Source organism: Heptranchias perlo, chromosome 45, assembly GCF_035084215.1.
Source record: "Heptranchias perlo isolate sHepPer1 chromosome 45, sHepPer1.hap1, whole genome shotgun sequence".
NCBI classification, from domain to species: Eukaryota; Metazoa; Chordata; class Chondrichthyes; order Hexanchiformes; family Hexanchidae; genus Heptranchias; species Heptranchias perlo.
Genome location: NC_090369.1, coordinates 293,450 through 309,264, shown reverse-complemented (window position 1 = coordinate 309,264; position 15,815 = coordinate 293,450). Strand labels below are relative to the sequence as shown.

Below are 15,815 nucleotides of genomic sequence, written 5' to 3'. Positions count from 1 at the left end.
CGAGGGGAGGGGGTGTGACGGACCGAGGGGTGAGGGTGTGACGGACCGAGGGAGGGGGGGGTGACGGACCGAGGGGAGGGGGTGTGACGGACCGAGGGAGGGGGGGGTGACGGACCGAGGGAGGGGGGGGTGTGACGGACCGAGGGAGGGGGTGTGACGGACCGAGGGAGGGGGGGTGTGACGGACCGAGGGAGGGGGGGTGTGACGGACCGAGGGAGGGGGGGGTGACGGACCGAGGGAGGGGGGGGTGTGACGGACCGAGGGAGGGGGTGACGGACCGAGGGGAGGGGGTGTGACGGACCGAGGGAGGGGGGGGTGACGGACCGAGGGAGGGGGGGGTGTGACGGACCGAGGGAGGGGGTGTGACGGACCGAGGGAGGGGGGGTGTGACGGACCGAGGGAGGGGGGGTGTGACGGACCGAGGGAGGGGGGGGGTGACGGACCGAGGGAGGGGGGGGTGACGGACCGAGGGGGGGGGGTGTGACGGACCGAGGGGGGGGTGACGGACCGAGGGAGGGGGTGTGACGGACCGAGGGGGGTGTGACGGACCGAGGGAGGGGGGGTGACGGACCGAGGGAGGGGGGTGTGACGGACCGAGGGGGGGGGTGACGGACCGAGGGAGGGGGGTGTGACGGACCGAGGGGGGGGGTGACGGACCGAGGGAGGGGGTGTGACGGACCGAGGGAGGGGGGGTGACGGACCGAGGGAGGGGGTGACGGACCGAGGGGGGGGGTGACGGACCGAGGGGGGGGGGTGTGACGGACCGAGGGGGGGGTGACGGACCGAGGGGGGTGTGACGGACCGAGGGGAGGGGGGGTGTGACGGACCGAGGGGGGGGGGTGTGACGGACCGAGGGGGGGGTGACGGACCGAGGGAGGGGGGGTGTGACGGACCGAGGGAGGGGGGGTGTGACGGACCGAGGGAGGGGGGGGTGACGGACCGAGGGAGGGGGGGTGACGGACCGAGGGAGGGGGGTGTGACGGACCGAGGGGGGGGTGACGGACCGAGGGAGGGGGGGTGTGACGGACCGAGGGAGGGGGGGGTGACGGACCGAGGGAGGGGGGGGTGACGGACCGAGGGAGGGGGGGTGTGACGGACCGAGGGAAGGGGGGGGTGACGGACCGAGGGAGGGGGGGTGTGACGGACCGAGGGGAGGGGGTGTGTGACGGACCGAGGGAGGGGGGGTGTGACGGACCGAGGGAGGGGGTGACGGACCGAGGGAGGGGGGTGTGACGGACCGAGGGAGGGGGGGTGTGACGGACCGAGGGAGGGGGGGTGTGACGGACCGAGGGGAGGGGGTGTGTGACGGACCGAGGGAGGGGGGGTGTGACGGACCGAGGGAGGGGGGGTGTGACGGACCGAGGGGAGGGGGTGTGTGACGGACCGAGGGAGGGGGGGTGTGACGGACCGAGGGAGGGGGTGACGGACCGAGGGAGGGGGTGTGACGGACCGAGGGGGCGGGTGACGGACCGAGGGGGCGGGTGACGGACCGAGGGAGGGGGGGTGACGGACCGAGGGAGGGGGGGTGACGGACCGAGGGAGGGGGTGTGACGGACCGAGGGAGGGGGTGTGACGGACCGAGGGAGGGGGTGTGACGGACCGAGGGAGGGGGCGGGTGACGGACCGAGGGAGGGGGGGTGTGACGGACCGAGGGGAGGGGAGGTGTGACGGACCGAGGGAGGGGGGGTGACGGACCGAGGGAGGGGGGGTGACGGACCGAGGGAGGGGGGGTGTGACGGACCGAGGGAGGGGGGGTGTGACGGACCGAGGGAGGGGGGGTGACGGACCGAGGGAGGGGGGGTGACGGACCGAGGGAGGGGGGGTGACGGACCGAGGGAGGGGGGGTGACGGACCGAGGGAGGGGGGGTGACGGACCGAGGGAGGGGGGGTGTGACGGACCGAGGGAGGGGGGGTGTGACGGACCGAGGGAGGGGGGGTGACGGACCGAGGGAGGGGGGGTGTGACGGACCGAGGGAGGGGGGTGTGACGGACCGAGGGAGGGGGGGTGACGGACCGAGGGAGGGGGGGTGACGGACCGAGGGAGGGGGGGTGACGGACCATTGACAGATTAAGTGAGTGGGCAAAACTGTGGCAGATGGAGTTCAACACAGGTAAGTGTGAGGTCGTCCATTTTGGACTAAAGAAGGATCGATCAGAGTATTTTTTAAATGGTGAGAAGCTCGAAACGGTGGAGGTCCAGAGAGATTTAGGGGCCCACGTGGACAGATCACTGAACTGTAAAGATCAGGTACAAGAAATAACCAGAAAGGGTGATGGAACGTTCGCCTTTATATCTGGGGGAGTAGACTATAAAGGGCAGGAAAGGGGGAGGTTTGGATCGAACTATACAAAGCCCTGGTTAGACCACATCGAATTATAGGCGAACGCATGGATGGAGTATATTTGGATTTTCAAAAGGCATTCGATAAAGTGCCACACAAGAGGTGGCGGGCAGGATGGGTAAATGGCCTCCTTCTGTGCCCTAACTTTCTATAATTCTATGAAAAGGTTTTTAACACAAGATTAGGGCTCATGGGCTTGGGGTAATATATTAACATGGATAGAGGATTTGTTAACGGACAGAAAACAGAGAGTAGGGATAAATGGGTCATTCTCAGGTTGACAGGCTGTAACTAGTGGGGTACCACAGGGATCAGTGCTTGGGCCTCAGCTATTTACAATCTATATTAATGATATGGATGAAGGGACCGAGTGTGTGTGTGTGTGCGTGCGTGTGTACCATTCTGCGTGCGCGTGTACCATTCTGTGCGCGTGTACCATTCTGTGTGTATGTGTGTGTGTACCATTATGTATATATGTGTGTGTATGTGTACCATTCTCTGTAGGTGTGTGTGTACCATTCTCTGTGTGTGTGTACCATTCTGTGTATATGTGTGTGTGTGTGTATATACCATTCTGTGTAGGTGTGTGTGTACCATTCTGTGTGTGTGTGTGTACACCATTCTGTGTAGGTGTGTGTACCATTCTGTGTAGGTGTGTGTGTGTATACCATTCTGTGTAGTTGTGTGAACCATTGTGTGTGTGTGTGTGTGTGTACCATTCTGTGTGTGTGTCTGCCATTCTGTGTGTGTGTGTACCATTCTGTGTGTGTGTGTGTGTGTGTGTGTGTACCATTCTGTGTGTGTGTGTGTGTGTGTGTACCGTTCTGTGTGTGTGTGTGTGTGTGTCGGTGTGTGTACCATTCTGTGTGTGTGTGTGTGTGTGTGTGTATACCATTCTGTGTCGGTGTGTGTACCATTGTGTGTGTGTGTGTGTGTGTGTGTGTGTATATATATATATATACCATTCTGTGTCAGTGTGTGTCCCATTCTCTGTGTGTGTGTGTGTGTGTATATATACCATTCTGTGTCGGTGTGTGTACCATTCTCTGTGTGTGTGTGTGTATATATATACCATTCTGTGTCGGTGTGTGTACCATTCTGTGTGTGTGTGTATATATATACCATTCTGTGTCGGTGTGTGTACCATTCTGTGTGTGTGTGTGTGTGTGTGTGTATATACCATTCTGTGTCGGTGTGTGTACCATTGTGTGTGTGTGTGTGTGTGTCGGTGTGTGTACCATTCTGTGTGTGTGTGTGTGTGTGTGTGTGTGTGTGTCGGTGTGTGTACCATTCTGTGTGTGTGTGTGTGTGTGTGTGTGTGTGTGTGTCGGTGTGTGTACCATTCTGTGTGTGTGTGTGTGTGTGTGTATACCATTCTGTGTCGGTGTGTGTACCATTGTGTGTGTGTGTGTGTGTCGGTGTGTGTACCATTCTGTGTACGTGTTTACTCACTCCTATCTCTGCACCTGCCTGATCTGGTTCACTTTGTCTTGACACCTTTATTACATCACAACTGATGCCCTTGCCATGCTGTGTATTTAAACTGACCAATACAGACTGGAGGTGGGTTACTGCATGCTGGCAGATACCCACAGCCTGGCGATGTTGCAGGCAGCCCCAGGTTAGTGCTGTGTGTATGGATTGGAAGACATGATTCCAGCTTTCCCGGGTCCCGCATTGAGGCGGGCTGAGGGAGAGCAGGGCAGGATGAAGGAGAGGTTTGTAGGGTTTGATCTGATTCTTCTCCTCTCCTCAAGGTGCTGACTGTGGCAAAGATCAGGTACAATGGGTACAGGCTGGGGTACCAGAACGTGCTGACTCTGGGTGTGTACACTTCCATGTACTGATATCCTGGGATACCAGAAGGTGCTGATTCTGGGTGTGTACACTTCCATGTACTGATATCCTGGGATACCAGAAGGTGCTGACTCTGGGTGTGTACACTTCCATGTACTCACACCCTGGGATACCTGAAGGAGCTGACTCTGGGTGTGTACACTTCCATGTACTGATATCCTGGGATACCAGAAGGTGCTGACTCTGGGTGTGTACACTTCCATGTACTGATATCCTGGGATACCAGAAGGTGCTGACTCTGGGTGTGTACACTTCCATGTACTGATATCCTGGGATACCAGAAGGTGCTGACTCTGGGTGTGTACACTTCCATGTACTGATATCCTGGGATACCAGAAGGTGCTGACTCTGGGTGTGTACACTTCCATGTACTGATATCCTGGGATACCAGAAGGTGCTGACTCTGGGTGTGTACACTTCCATGTACTCACACCCTGGGATACCTGAAGGTGCTGACTCTGGGTGTGTACACTTCCATGTACTGATACCCTGGGATACCAGAAGGTGCTGACTCTGGGTGTGTACACTTCCATGTACTGATATCCTGGGATACCAGAAGGTGCTGACTCTGGGTGTGTACACTTCCATGTACTGATATCCTGGGATACCAGAACGTGCTGACTCTGGGTGTGTACACTTCCATGTACTGATATCCTGGGATACCAGAAGGTGCTGACTCTGGGTGTGTACACTTCCATGTACTGATATCCTGGGATACCAGAAGGTGCTGACTCTGGGTGTGTACACTTCCATGTACTCACACCCTGGGATACCTGAAGGTGCTGACTCTGGGTGTGTACACTTCCATGTACTGATACCCTGGGATACCAGAACGTGCTGACTCTGGGTGTGTACACTTCCATGTACTGATATCCTGGGGTACCAGAACGTGCTGACTCTGGGTGTGTACACTTCCATGTACTGATATCCTGGGATACCAGAAGGTGCTGACTCTGGGTGTGTACATTTCCATGTACTGATATCCTGGGGTACCAGAATGTGCTGACTCTGGGTGTGTACACTTCCATGTACTGATACCCTGGGATTCCAGAACGTGCTGACTCTGGGTGTGTACAGTTCCATGTACTGATACCCTGGGGTACCAGAACGTGCTGACTCTGGGTGTGTACACTTCCATGTACTGATATCCTGGGGTACCAGAAGGTGCTGACTCTGGGTGTGTACACTTCCATGTACTGATACCCTGGGGTACCAGAACGTGCTGACTCTGGGTGTGTACACTTCCATGTACTGATATCCTGGGGTACCAGAAGGTGCTAATCCTGGGTGTGTACAGTTCCAATTACTCACGCCCTGGGGTACCCGAAAGGGACACTGATAGGTGTACACAGTGAGAGAGGGACACTGATAGGTGTACACAGTGAGAGTGGGACACTGATAGGTGCACACAGTGAGAGAGGGACACTGATAGGTGTACACAGTGAGAGTGGGACACTGATAGGTGTACACAGTGAGAGTGGGACACTGATAGGTGTACACAGTGAGAGAGGGACACTGATAGGTGTACACAGTGAGAGTGGGACACTGATAGGTGTACACAGTGAGAGAGGGACACTGATAGGTGTACACAGTGAGAGTGCGACACTGATAGGTGCACACAGTGAGAGAGGGACACTGATAGGTGTACACAGTGGGAGAGGGACACTGATAGGTGTACACAGTGAGAGAGGGACACTGATAGGTGTACACAGTGAGAGAGGGACACCGATTGGTGTACACAGTGAGAGAGGGACACTGATAGGTGCACACAGTGAGAGAGGGACACTGATAGGTGTACACAGTGAGAGAGGGACACTGATAGGTGTACACAGTGAGAGTGCGACACTGATAGGTGCACACAGTGAGAGAGGGACACTGATAGGTGTACACAGTGAGAGAGGGACACTGATAGGTGTACACAGTGAGAGTGGGACACTGATAGGTGTACACAGTGAGAGAGGGACACCGATTGGTGTACACAGTGAGAGAGGGACACTGATAGGTGTACACAGTGAGAGAGGGACACTGATAGGTGTACACAGTGAGAGTGGGACACTGATAGGTGTACACAGTGAGAGTGGGACACTGATAGGTGTACACAGTGAGAGAGGGACACTGATTGGTGTACACAGTGAGAGAGGGACACTGATAGGTGTACACAGTGAAAGAGGGACACTGATAGGTGTACACAGTGAGAGAGGGACACTGATAGGTGTACACAGTGAGAGAGGGACACTGATAGGTGCACACAGTGAGAGAGGGACACTGATAGGTGCACACAGTGAGAGAGGGACACTGATAGGTGTACACAGTGAGAGAGGGACACTGATAGGTGTACACAGTGAGAGAGGGACACTGATAGGTGTACAGAGTGAGAGAGGGACACTGATAGGTGCACACAGTGAGAGAGGGACACTGATAGGTGCACACAGTGAGAGAGGGACACTGATAGGTGTACACAGTGAGAGAGGGACACTGATAGGTGTACACAGTGAGAGAGGGACACTGATAGGTGTACACAGTGAGAGAGGGACACTGATAGGTGTACACTGTGAGAGAGGGACACTGATAGGTGCACACAGTGAGAGAGGGACACTGATAGGTGTACACAGTGAGAGTGGGACACTGATAGGTGTACACTGTGAGAGAGGGACACTGATAGGTGCACACAGTGAGAGAGGGACACTGATAGGTGTACACAGTGAGAGAGGGACACTGATAGGTGCACACAGTGAGAGAGGGACACTGATAGGTGTACACAGTGAGAGAGGGACACTGATAGGTGTACACTGTGAGAGAGGGACACTGATAGGTGTACACAGTGAGAGAGGGACACTGATAGGTGTACACAGTGAGAGAGGGACACTGATAGGTGTACACAGTGAGAGAGGGACACTGATAGGTGTACACAGTGAGAGAGGGACACTGATAGGTGTACACTGTGAGAGAGGGACACTGATAGGTGCACACAGTGAGAGAGGGACACTGATAGGTGTACACAGTGAGAGAGGGACACTGATAGGTGTACACTGTGAGAGAGGGACACTGATAGGTGCACACAGTGAGAGAGGGACACTGATAGGTGTACACAGTGAGAGAGGGACACTGATAGGTGTACAGAGTGAGAGAGGGACACTGATAGGTGTACACAGTGAGAGAGGGACACTGATAGGTGCACACAGTGAGAGAGGGACACTGATAGGTGTACACAGTGAGAGAGGGACACTGATAGGTGTACACAGTGAGAGAGGGACACTGATAGGTGTACACAGTGAGAGAGGGACACTGATAGGTGTACACAGTGAGAGAGGGACACTGATAGGTGTACACAGTGAGAGTGGGACACTGATAGGTGCACACAGTGAGAGAGGGACACTGATAGGTGTACAGAGTGAGAGAGGGACACTGATAGGTGTACACAGTGAGAGTGCGACACTGATAGGTGTACACAGTGAGAGTGGGACACTGATAGGTGTACACAGTGAGAGAGGGACACTGATAGGTGTACACAGTGAGAGTGCGACACTGATAGGTGTACACAGTGAGAGAGGGACACTGATAGGTGTACACAGTGAGAGAGGGACACTGATAGGTGTACACAGTGAGAGAGGGACACTGATAGGTGTACACAGTGAGAGAGGGACACTGATAGGTGTACACAGTGAGAGTGGGACACTGATAGGTGTACACAGTGAGAGAGGGACACTGATAGGTGTACACAGTGAGAGAGGGACACTGATAGGTGTACACAGTGAGAGAGGGACACTGATAGGTGTACACAGTGAGAGAGGGACACTGATAGGTGTACACAGTGAGAGAGGGACACTGATAGGTGTACACAGTGAGAGAGGGACACTGATAGGTGTACACAGTGAGAGAGGGACACTGATAGGTGTACACAGTGAGAGAGGGACACTGATAGGTGTACAGAGTGAGAGAGGGACACTGATAGGTGTACACAGTGAGAGAGGGACACTGATAGGTGTACAGAGTGAGAGAGGGACACTGATCGGTGTACACAGTGAGAGAGGGACACTGATAGGTGTACAGAGTGAGAGAGGGACACTGATAGGTGTACACAGTGAGAGAGGGACACTGATAGGTGTACACAGTGAGAGAGGGACACTGATAGGTGTACACAGTGAGAGAGGGACACTGATAGGTGTACACAGTGAGAGAGGGACACTGATAGGTGTACACAGTGAGAGAGGGACACTGATAGGTGTACACAGTGAGAGAGGGACACTGATAGGTGCACACAGTGAGAGTGGGACACTGATAGGTGTACACAGTGAGAGAGGGACACTGATAGGTGTACACAGTGAGAGAGGGACACTGATAGGTGTACAGAGTGAGAGAGGGACACTGATAGGTGTACACAGTGAGAGAGGGACACTGATAGGTGTACACAGTGAAAGAGGGACACTGATAGGTGTACACAGTGAGAGAGGGACACTGATAGGTGTACACAGTGAGAGAGGGACACTGATAGGTGTACACAGTGAGAGAGGGACACTGATAGGTGTACACAGTGAGAGAGGGACACTGATAGGTGTACACAGTGAGAGAGGGACACTGATAGGTGTACACAGTGAGAGAGGGACACTGATAGGTGTACACAGTGAGAGAGAGACACTGATAGGTGTACACTGTGAGAGAGGGACACTGATAGGTGTACACAGTGAGAGAGGGACACTGATAGGTGCACACAGTGAGAGAGGGACACTGATAGGTGCACACAGTGAGAGAGGGACACTGATAGGTGCACACAGTGAGAGAGGGACACTGATAGGTGTACACAGTGAGAGAGGGTCACTGATAGGTGTACACAGTGAGAGAGGGACACTGATAGGTGTACACAGTGAGAGAGGGACACTGATAGGTGTACACAGTGAGAGAGGGACACTGATAGGTGTACACAGTGAGAGAGGGACACTGATAGGTGTACACAGTGAGAGAGGGACACTGATAGGTGCACACAGTGAGAGTGGGACACTGATAGGTGTACACAGTGAGCGAGGGACACTGATAGGTGCACACAGTGAGAGAGGGACACTGATAGGTGTACACAGTGAGAGAGGGACACTGATAGGTGTACACAGTGAGAGAGGGACACTGATAGGTGTACACAGTGAGAGAGGGACACTGATAGGTGTACACAGTGAGAGAGGGACACTGATAGGTGTACACAGTGAGAGAGGGACACTGATAGGTGTACAGAGTGAGAGAGGGACACTGATAGGTGTACACAGTGAGAGAGGGACACTGATAGGTGTACACAGTGAAAGAGGGACACTGATAGGTGTACACAGTGAGAGAGGGACACTGATAGGTGTACACAGTGAGAGAGGGACACTGATAGGTGTACACAGTGAGAGAGGGACACTGATAGGTGTACACAGTGAGAGAGGGACACTGATAGGTGTACACAGTGAGAGAGGGACACTGATAGGTGTACACAGTGAGAGAGGGACACTGATAGGTGTACACAGTGAGAGAGAGACACTGATAGGTGTACACTGTGAGAGAGGGACACTGATAGGTGTACACAGTGAGAGAGGGACACTGATAGGTGCACACAGTGAGAGAGGGACACTGATAGGTGCACACAGTGAGAGAGGGACACTGATAGGTGCACACAGTGAGAGAGGGACACTGATAGGTGTACACAGTGAGAGAGGGTCACTGATAGGTGTACACTGTGAGAGAGGGACACTGATAGGTGTACACAGTGAGAGAGGGACACTGATAGGTGTACACAGTGAGAGAGGGACACTGATAGGTGTACACAGTGAGAGAGGGACACTGATAGGTGTACACAGTGAGAGAGGGACACTGATAGGTGTACACAGTGAGAGAGGGACACTGATAGGTGTACACAGTGAGAGAGGGACACTGATAGGTGTACACAGTGAGAGAGGGACACTGATAGGTGTACACAGTGAGAGTGGGACACTGATAGGTGCACACAGTGAGAGAGGGACACTGATAGGTGTACACAGTGAGAGTGGGACACTGATAGGTGTACACAGTGAGAGAGGGACACTGATCGGTGCACACAGTGAGAGAGGGACACTGATAGGTGTACACAGTGAGAGAGGGTCACTGATAGGTGTACACTGTGAGAGAGGGACACTGATAGGTGTACACAGTGAGAGAGAGACACTGATAGGTGTACACTGTGAGAGAGGGACACTGATAGGTGTACACAGTGAGAGAGGGACACTGATAGGTGCACACAGTGAGAGAGGGACACTGATAGGTGCACACAGTGAGAGAGGGACACTGATAGGTGCACACAGTGAGAGAGGGACACTGATAGGTGTACACAGTGAGAGAGGGTCACTGATAGGTGTACACTGTGAGAGAGGGACACTGATAGGTGTACACAGTGAGAGAGGGACACTGATAGGTGTACACAGTGAGAGAGGGACACTGATAGGTGTACACAGTGAGAGAGGGACACTGATAGGTGTACACAGTGAGAGAGGGACACTGATAGGTGTACACAGTGAGAGAGGGACACTGATAGGTGTACACAGTGAGAGAGGGACACTGATAGGTGTACACAGTGAGAGAGGGACACTGATAGGTGTACACAGTGAGAGTGGGACACTGATAGGTGCACACAGTGAGAGAGGGACACTGATAGGTGTACACAGTGAGAGTGGGACACTGATAGGTGTACACAGTGAGAGAGGGACACTGATCGGTGCACACAGTGAGAGAGGGACACTGATAGGTGTACACAGTGAGAGAGGGTCACTGATAGGTGTACACTGTGAGAGAGGGACACTGATAGGTGTACACAGTGAGAGAGAGACACTGATAGGTGTACACTGTGAGAGAGGGACACTGATAGGTGTACACAGTGAGAGAGGGACACTGATAGGTGCACACAGTGAGAGAGGGACACTGATAGGTGTACACAGTGCGAGTGGGACACTGATCGGTGTACACAGTGAGAGAGGGACACTGATAGGTGTACACAGTGAGAGAGGGACACTGATAGGTGTACACAGTGAAAGAGGGACACTGATAGGTGTACACAGTGAGAGTGGGACACTGATAGGTGCACACAGTGAGAGAGGGACACTGATAGGTGTACACTGTGAGAGAGGGACACTGATAGGTGTACACAGTGAGAGAGGGACACTGATAGGTGTACACAGTGAGAGAGGGACACTGATAGGTGTACACAGTGAGAGAGGGACACTGATAGGTGTACACAGTGAGAGAGGGACACTGATAGGTGCACACAGTGAGAGAGGGACACTGATAGGTGTACACAGTGAGAGAGGGACACTGATAGGTGTACAGAGTGAGAGAGGGACACTGATAGGTGTACACTGTGAGAGAGGGACACTGATCGGTGTACACAGTGAGAGAGGGACACTGATAGGTGTACACAGTGAGAGAGGGACACTGATAGGTGTACACATTGTACACAGGCAGGTGGACAGTGCAGCATCCACACAGGACGGAGACGGAGCGACCGACAGATGCCCTCGATGCTGATTGAGACGACACTTTGATGGGATTGAGATTGAGCTTTGGGGTTTTGATGGTGTGACTTTGTGTGTGTACAGAGCAATGCTTGAGTTCCCAACGCCGGGTGCAATGTTACAGAGGGAGTGACGAAGGTGGTGAGCTCGCAGAGAGTGAGGGACAGGGGTCTACCGTCAGACTGAGGAAGAAAGCCAGTACGGTGCTATTAACAGGTTTGCACAAGGTACAGAGTGAGTGCAGTGCAGTGTCTGAAGAGGGCTGTGACAATAACTGGCATTTCAGGCTGCAGCCTCATCCCAGCAGGGCTCCCAAATCTTCTCTTTTCACCAATTTTCCCCCTCCCCTCCTGAAGACTGGGGTACGGGTTCAACAGGTGCTGCTCGCCCCCACTCTTCAATGTGTGAGCCCAGAAAATGAGCGGGATATTGGACTGCGGGGGGCATCACGGCCCTGTCCTCACCCGATGCCCACAAGCACTCGCTTTCCCGCAGGAGTTGCCGGGCAGGGATCAGAAGCAGGAACGCTGGCTCATTTTTAAAAAAAAAAACAAATCTCCCCTCTCCAGCCCAGGGGCACTCAGTCGGATTGGAGCCCCCACCTCCTCCCCGCAAGTGCTGCCACAATTGACATTGGCTCCCTCAGTGCAGGCCGGGCATCGACCTCCACCATGCCCACTGTGCGACACAGACCGAGGAACGGGAGATTCGCGGCCCTCCATCTTTCTCTCTCCATCTCGACTTCTCTCCGATCACCCCTTGCCTCCGAAATGGGCATTCCCCCCCAGCCCCACCAACCCATCGCAGAAATGAGCTCAGTGACTGAGGGGGCCACGGAGACCCCCTGGGGCTCTGGCTGTCTTTGATTTGATTGATTCGCTCTCTCTCCCCAGGTTTGGGAAGGGAGGTGGCGGGTCATCCCTCACGATGTGCTGCCCGACTGGCTGAAGGACAATGACTTCCTCCTGCACGGACACCGGCCTCCCATGCCCTCCTTCCGAGCTTGTTTCCGCAGCATCTTCAGATTACACACCGAGACCGGCAACATCTGGACACACTTAATAGGTACCCGCTTCCACATCTGCATCACCAGCTGACTTACCCCTGTACCTGAACAGTAACTCTTTTTGGAGCTGATTTGATATGATGTGTGATGCTATCTAAATAAATGGGCGTTAGACATTGAAATATATTAATCCTCTGCTACCAGCCCTCTTACTGTGAGCTCAGAACTCAGCGCAGCGGGTGAGAAATGTCCGTTCCTTGCCCACTTTGTCTTGTGCTCCTCTCCCAGGTTTCCTGTTTTTCCTGATCCTCGGAGTTGTCTACATGTTCAGACCAAACATTAACTTCGTGGCCCCCGTCCAGGAGAAGGTCGTCTTCGCAATGTTCTTTCTGGGAGCTGTCTTATGCCTCTGCTTCTCCTGGCTCTTTCACACTGTCTACTGCCACTCTGAGAAAGTCTCTCGCACATTCTCCAAGTAAGTCTGTTTCTCCAGTCAGGGCCGTGAGAGAGAAGGGTGGGAATAGTGAGATACCTGGGAGTGAGTTACAGACAGGGGTGGGAATAACGAGATACTCGGGAGTGACTTACAGACAGGGGTGGGAATAGTGAGATACCCGGGAGTGAGTTACAGACAGTGGTGGGAATAGTGAGATACCCGGGAGTGAGTTACAGACAGGGGTGGGAATAGTGAGATACCCGGGAGTGAGTTACAGACAGGGGTGGGAATAGTGAGATACCTGGGAGTGAGTTACAGACAGGGGTGGGAATAGTGAGATACCCGGGAGTGAGTTACAGACAGGGGTGGGAATAGTGAGATACCCGGGAGTGAGTTACAGACAGTGGTGGGAATAGTGAGATACCTGGGAGTGAGTTACAGACAGGGGTGGGAATAGTGAGATACCTGGGAGTGAGTTACAGACAGGGGTGGGAATAGTGAGATACCTGGGAGTGAGTTACAGACAGGGGTGGGAATAGTGAGATACCCGGGAGTGAGTTACGGACAGGGGTGGGAATAGTGAGATACCTGGGAGTGAGTTACAGACAGGGGTGGGAATAGTGAGATACTCGGGAGTGAGTTACAGACAGGGGTGGGAATAGTGAGATACTTGGGAGTGAGTTACATACAGGGGTGGGAATAGTGAGATACTCGGGAGTGAGTTACGGACAGGGGTGGGAATAGTGAGATACCTGGGAGTGAGTTACGGACAGGGGTGGGAATAGTGAGATACCCGGGAGTGAGTTACAGACAGGGGTGGGAATAGTGAGATACCCGGGAGTGAGTTACAGACAGGGGTGGGAATAGTGAGATACTTGGGAGTGAGTTACAGACAGGGGTGGGAATAGTGAGATACTCGGGAGTGAGTTACAGACAGGGGTGGGAATAGTGAGATACTCGGGAGTGAGTTACAGACAGGGGTCGAATAGTGAGATACCCGGGAGTGAGTTACGGACAGGGGTGGGAATAGTGAGATACTCAGGAGTGAGTTACAGACAGGGGTGGGAATAGTGAGATACTCAGGAGTGAGTTACAGACAGGGGTGGGAATAGTGAGATACTCGGGAGTGAGTTACAGACAGGGGTGGGAATAGTGAGATACCCGGGAGTGAGTTACAGACAGGGGTGGGAATAGTGAGATACCCGGGAGTGAGTTACAGACAGGGGTGGGAATAGTGAGATACTCGGGAGTGAGTTACAGACAGGGGTGGGAATAGTGAGATACCTGGGAGTGAGTTACAGACAGGGGTGGGAATAGTGAGATACTCAGGAGTGAGTTACAGACAGGGGTGGGAATAGTGAGATACTCGGGAGTGAGTTACAGACAGGGGTGGGAATAGTGAGATACTCGGGAGAGAGTTACAGACAGGGGTGGGAATAGTGAGATACCCGGGAGTGAGTTACAGACAGGGGTGGGAATAGTGAGATACTCGGGAGTGAGTTACAGACAGGGGTGGGAATAGTGAGATACTCGGGAGTGAGTTACAGACAGGGGTGGGAATAGTGAGATACCCGGGAGTGAGTTACAGACAGGGGTGGGAATAGTGAGATACTCGGGAGTGAGTTACAGACAGGGGTGGGAATAGTGAGATACCTGGGAGTGAGTTACAGACAGGGGTGGGAATAGTGAGATACCCGGGAGTGAGTTACAGACAGGGGTGGGAATAGTGAGATACTCGGGAGTGAGTTACAGACAGGGGTGGGAATAGTGAGATACTTGGGAGTGAGTTACAGACAGGGGTGGGAATAGTGAGATACTCGGGAGTGAGTTACAGACAGGGGTGGGAATAGTGAGATACTTGGGAGTGAGTTACAGACAGGGGTGGGAATAGTGAGATACTCGGGAGTGACTTACAGACAGGGGTGGGAATAGTGAGATACTCGGGAGTGAGTTACAGACAGGGGTGGGAATAGTGAGATACTCGGGAGTGAGTTACAGACAGGGGTGGGAATAGTGAGATACTTGGGAGTGAGTTACAGACAGGGGTGGGAATAGTGAGATACTCAGGAGTGAGTTACAGACAGGGGTGGGAATAGTGAGATACCCGGGAGTGAGTTACAGACAGGGGTGGGAATAGTGAGATACCTGGGAGTGAGTTACAGACAGGGGTGGGAATAGTGAGATACTCAGGAGTGAGTTACAGACAGGGGTGGGAATAGTGAGATACTCGGGAGTGAGTTACAGACAGGGGTGGGAATAGTGAGATACCTGGGAGTGAGTTACAGACAGGGGTGGGAATAGTGAGATACCCGGGAGTGAGTTACAGACAGGGGTGGGAATAGTGAGATACTCGGGAGTGAGTTACAGACAGGGGTGGGAATAGTGAGATACTCGGGAGAGAGTTACAGACGGGTGGGAATAGTGAGATACTCGGGAGTGAGTTACAGACAGGGGTGGGAATAGTGAGATACCCGGGAGTGAGTTACAGACAGGGGTGGGAATAGTGAGATACCCGGGAGTGAGTTACAGACAGGGGTGGGAATAGTGAGATACTCGGGAGTGAGTTACAGACAGGGGTGGGAATAGTGAGATACCCGGGAGTGAGTTACAGACAGGGGTGGGAATAGTGAGATACTCGGGAGTGAGTTACAGACAGGGGTGGGAATAGT

At 53.8% G+C, this 15,815-nt stretch overlaps 1 protein-coding gene across 1 annotated transcript in view; it reads left to right on the top strand.

Annotated features, from left to right (window-relative positions):
• LOC137306844 (adiponectin receptor protein 1-like) overlaps positions 1–15,815 on the top strand; it is a 50,643-nt gene that overhangs the window by 14,138 nt on the left and 20,690 nt on the right. Inside the window, exons 4-5 of the mRNA XM_067976242.1 lie at positions 12,598–12,769; positions 12,999–13,185. Of these exons, the coding sequence (XP_067832343.1) occupies positions 12,598–12,769; positions 12,999–13,185 (359 nt within the window). The remainder of the gene's footprint in view (positions 1–12,597; positions 12,770–12,998; positions 13,186–15,815) is intronic.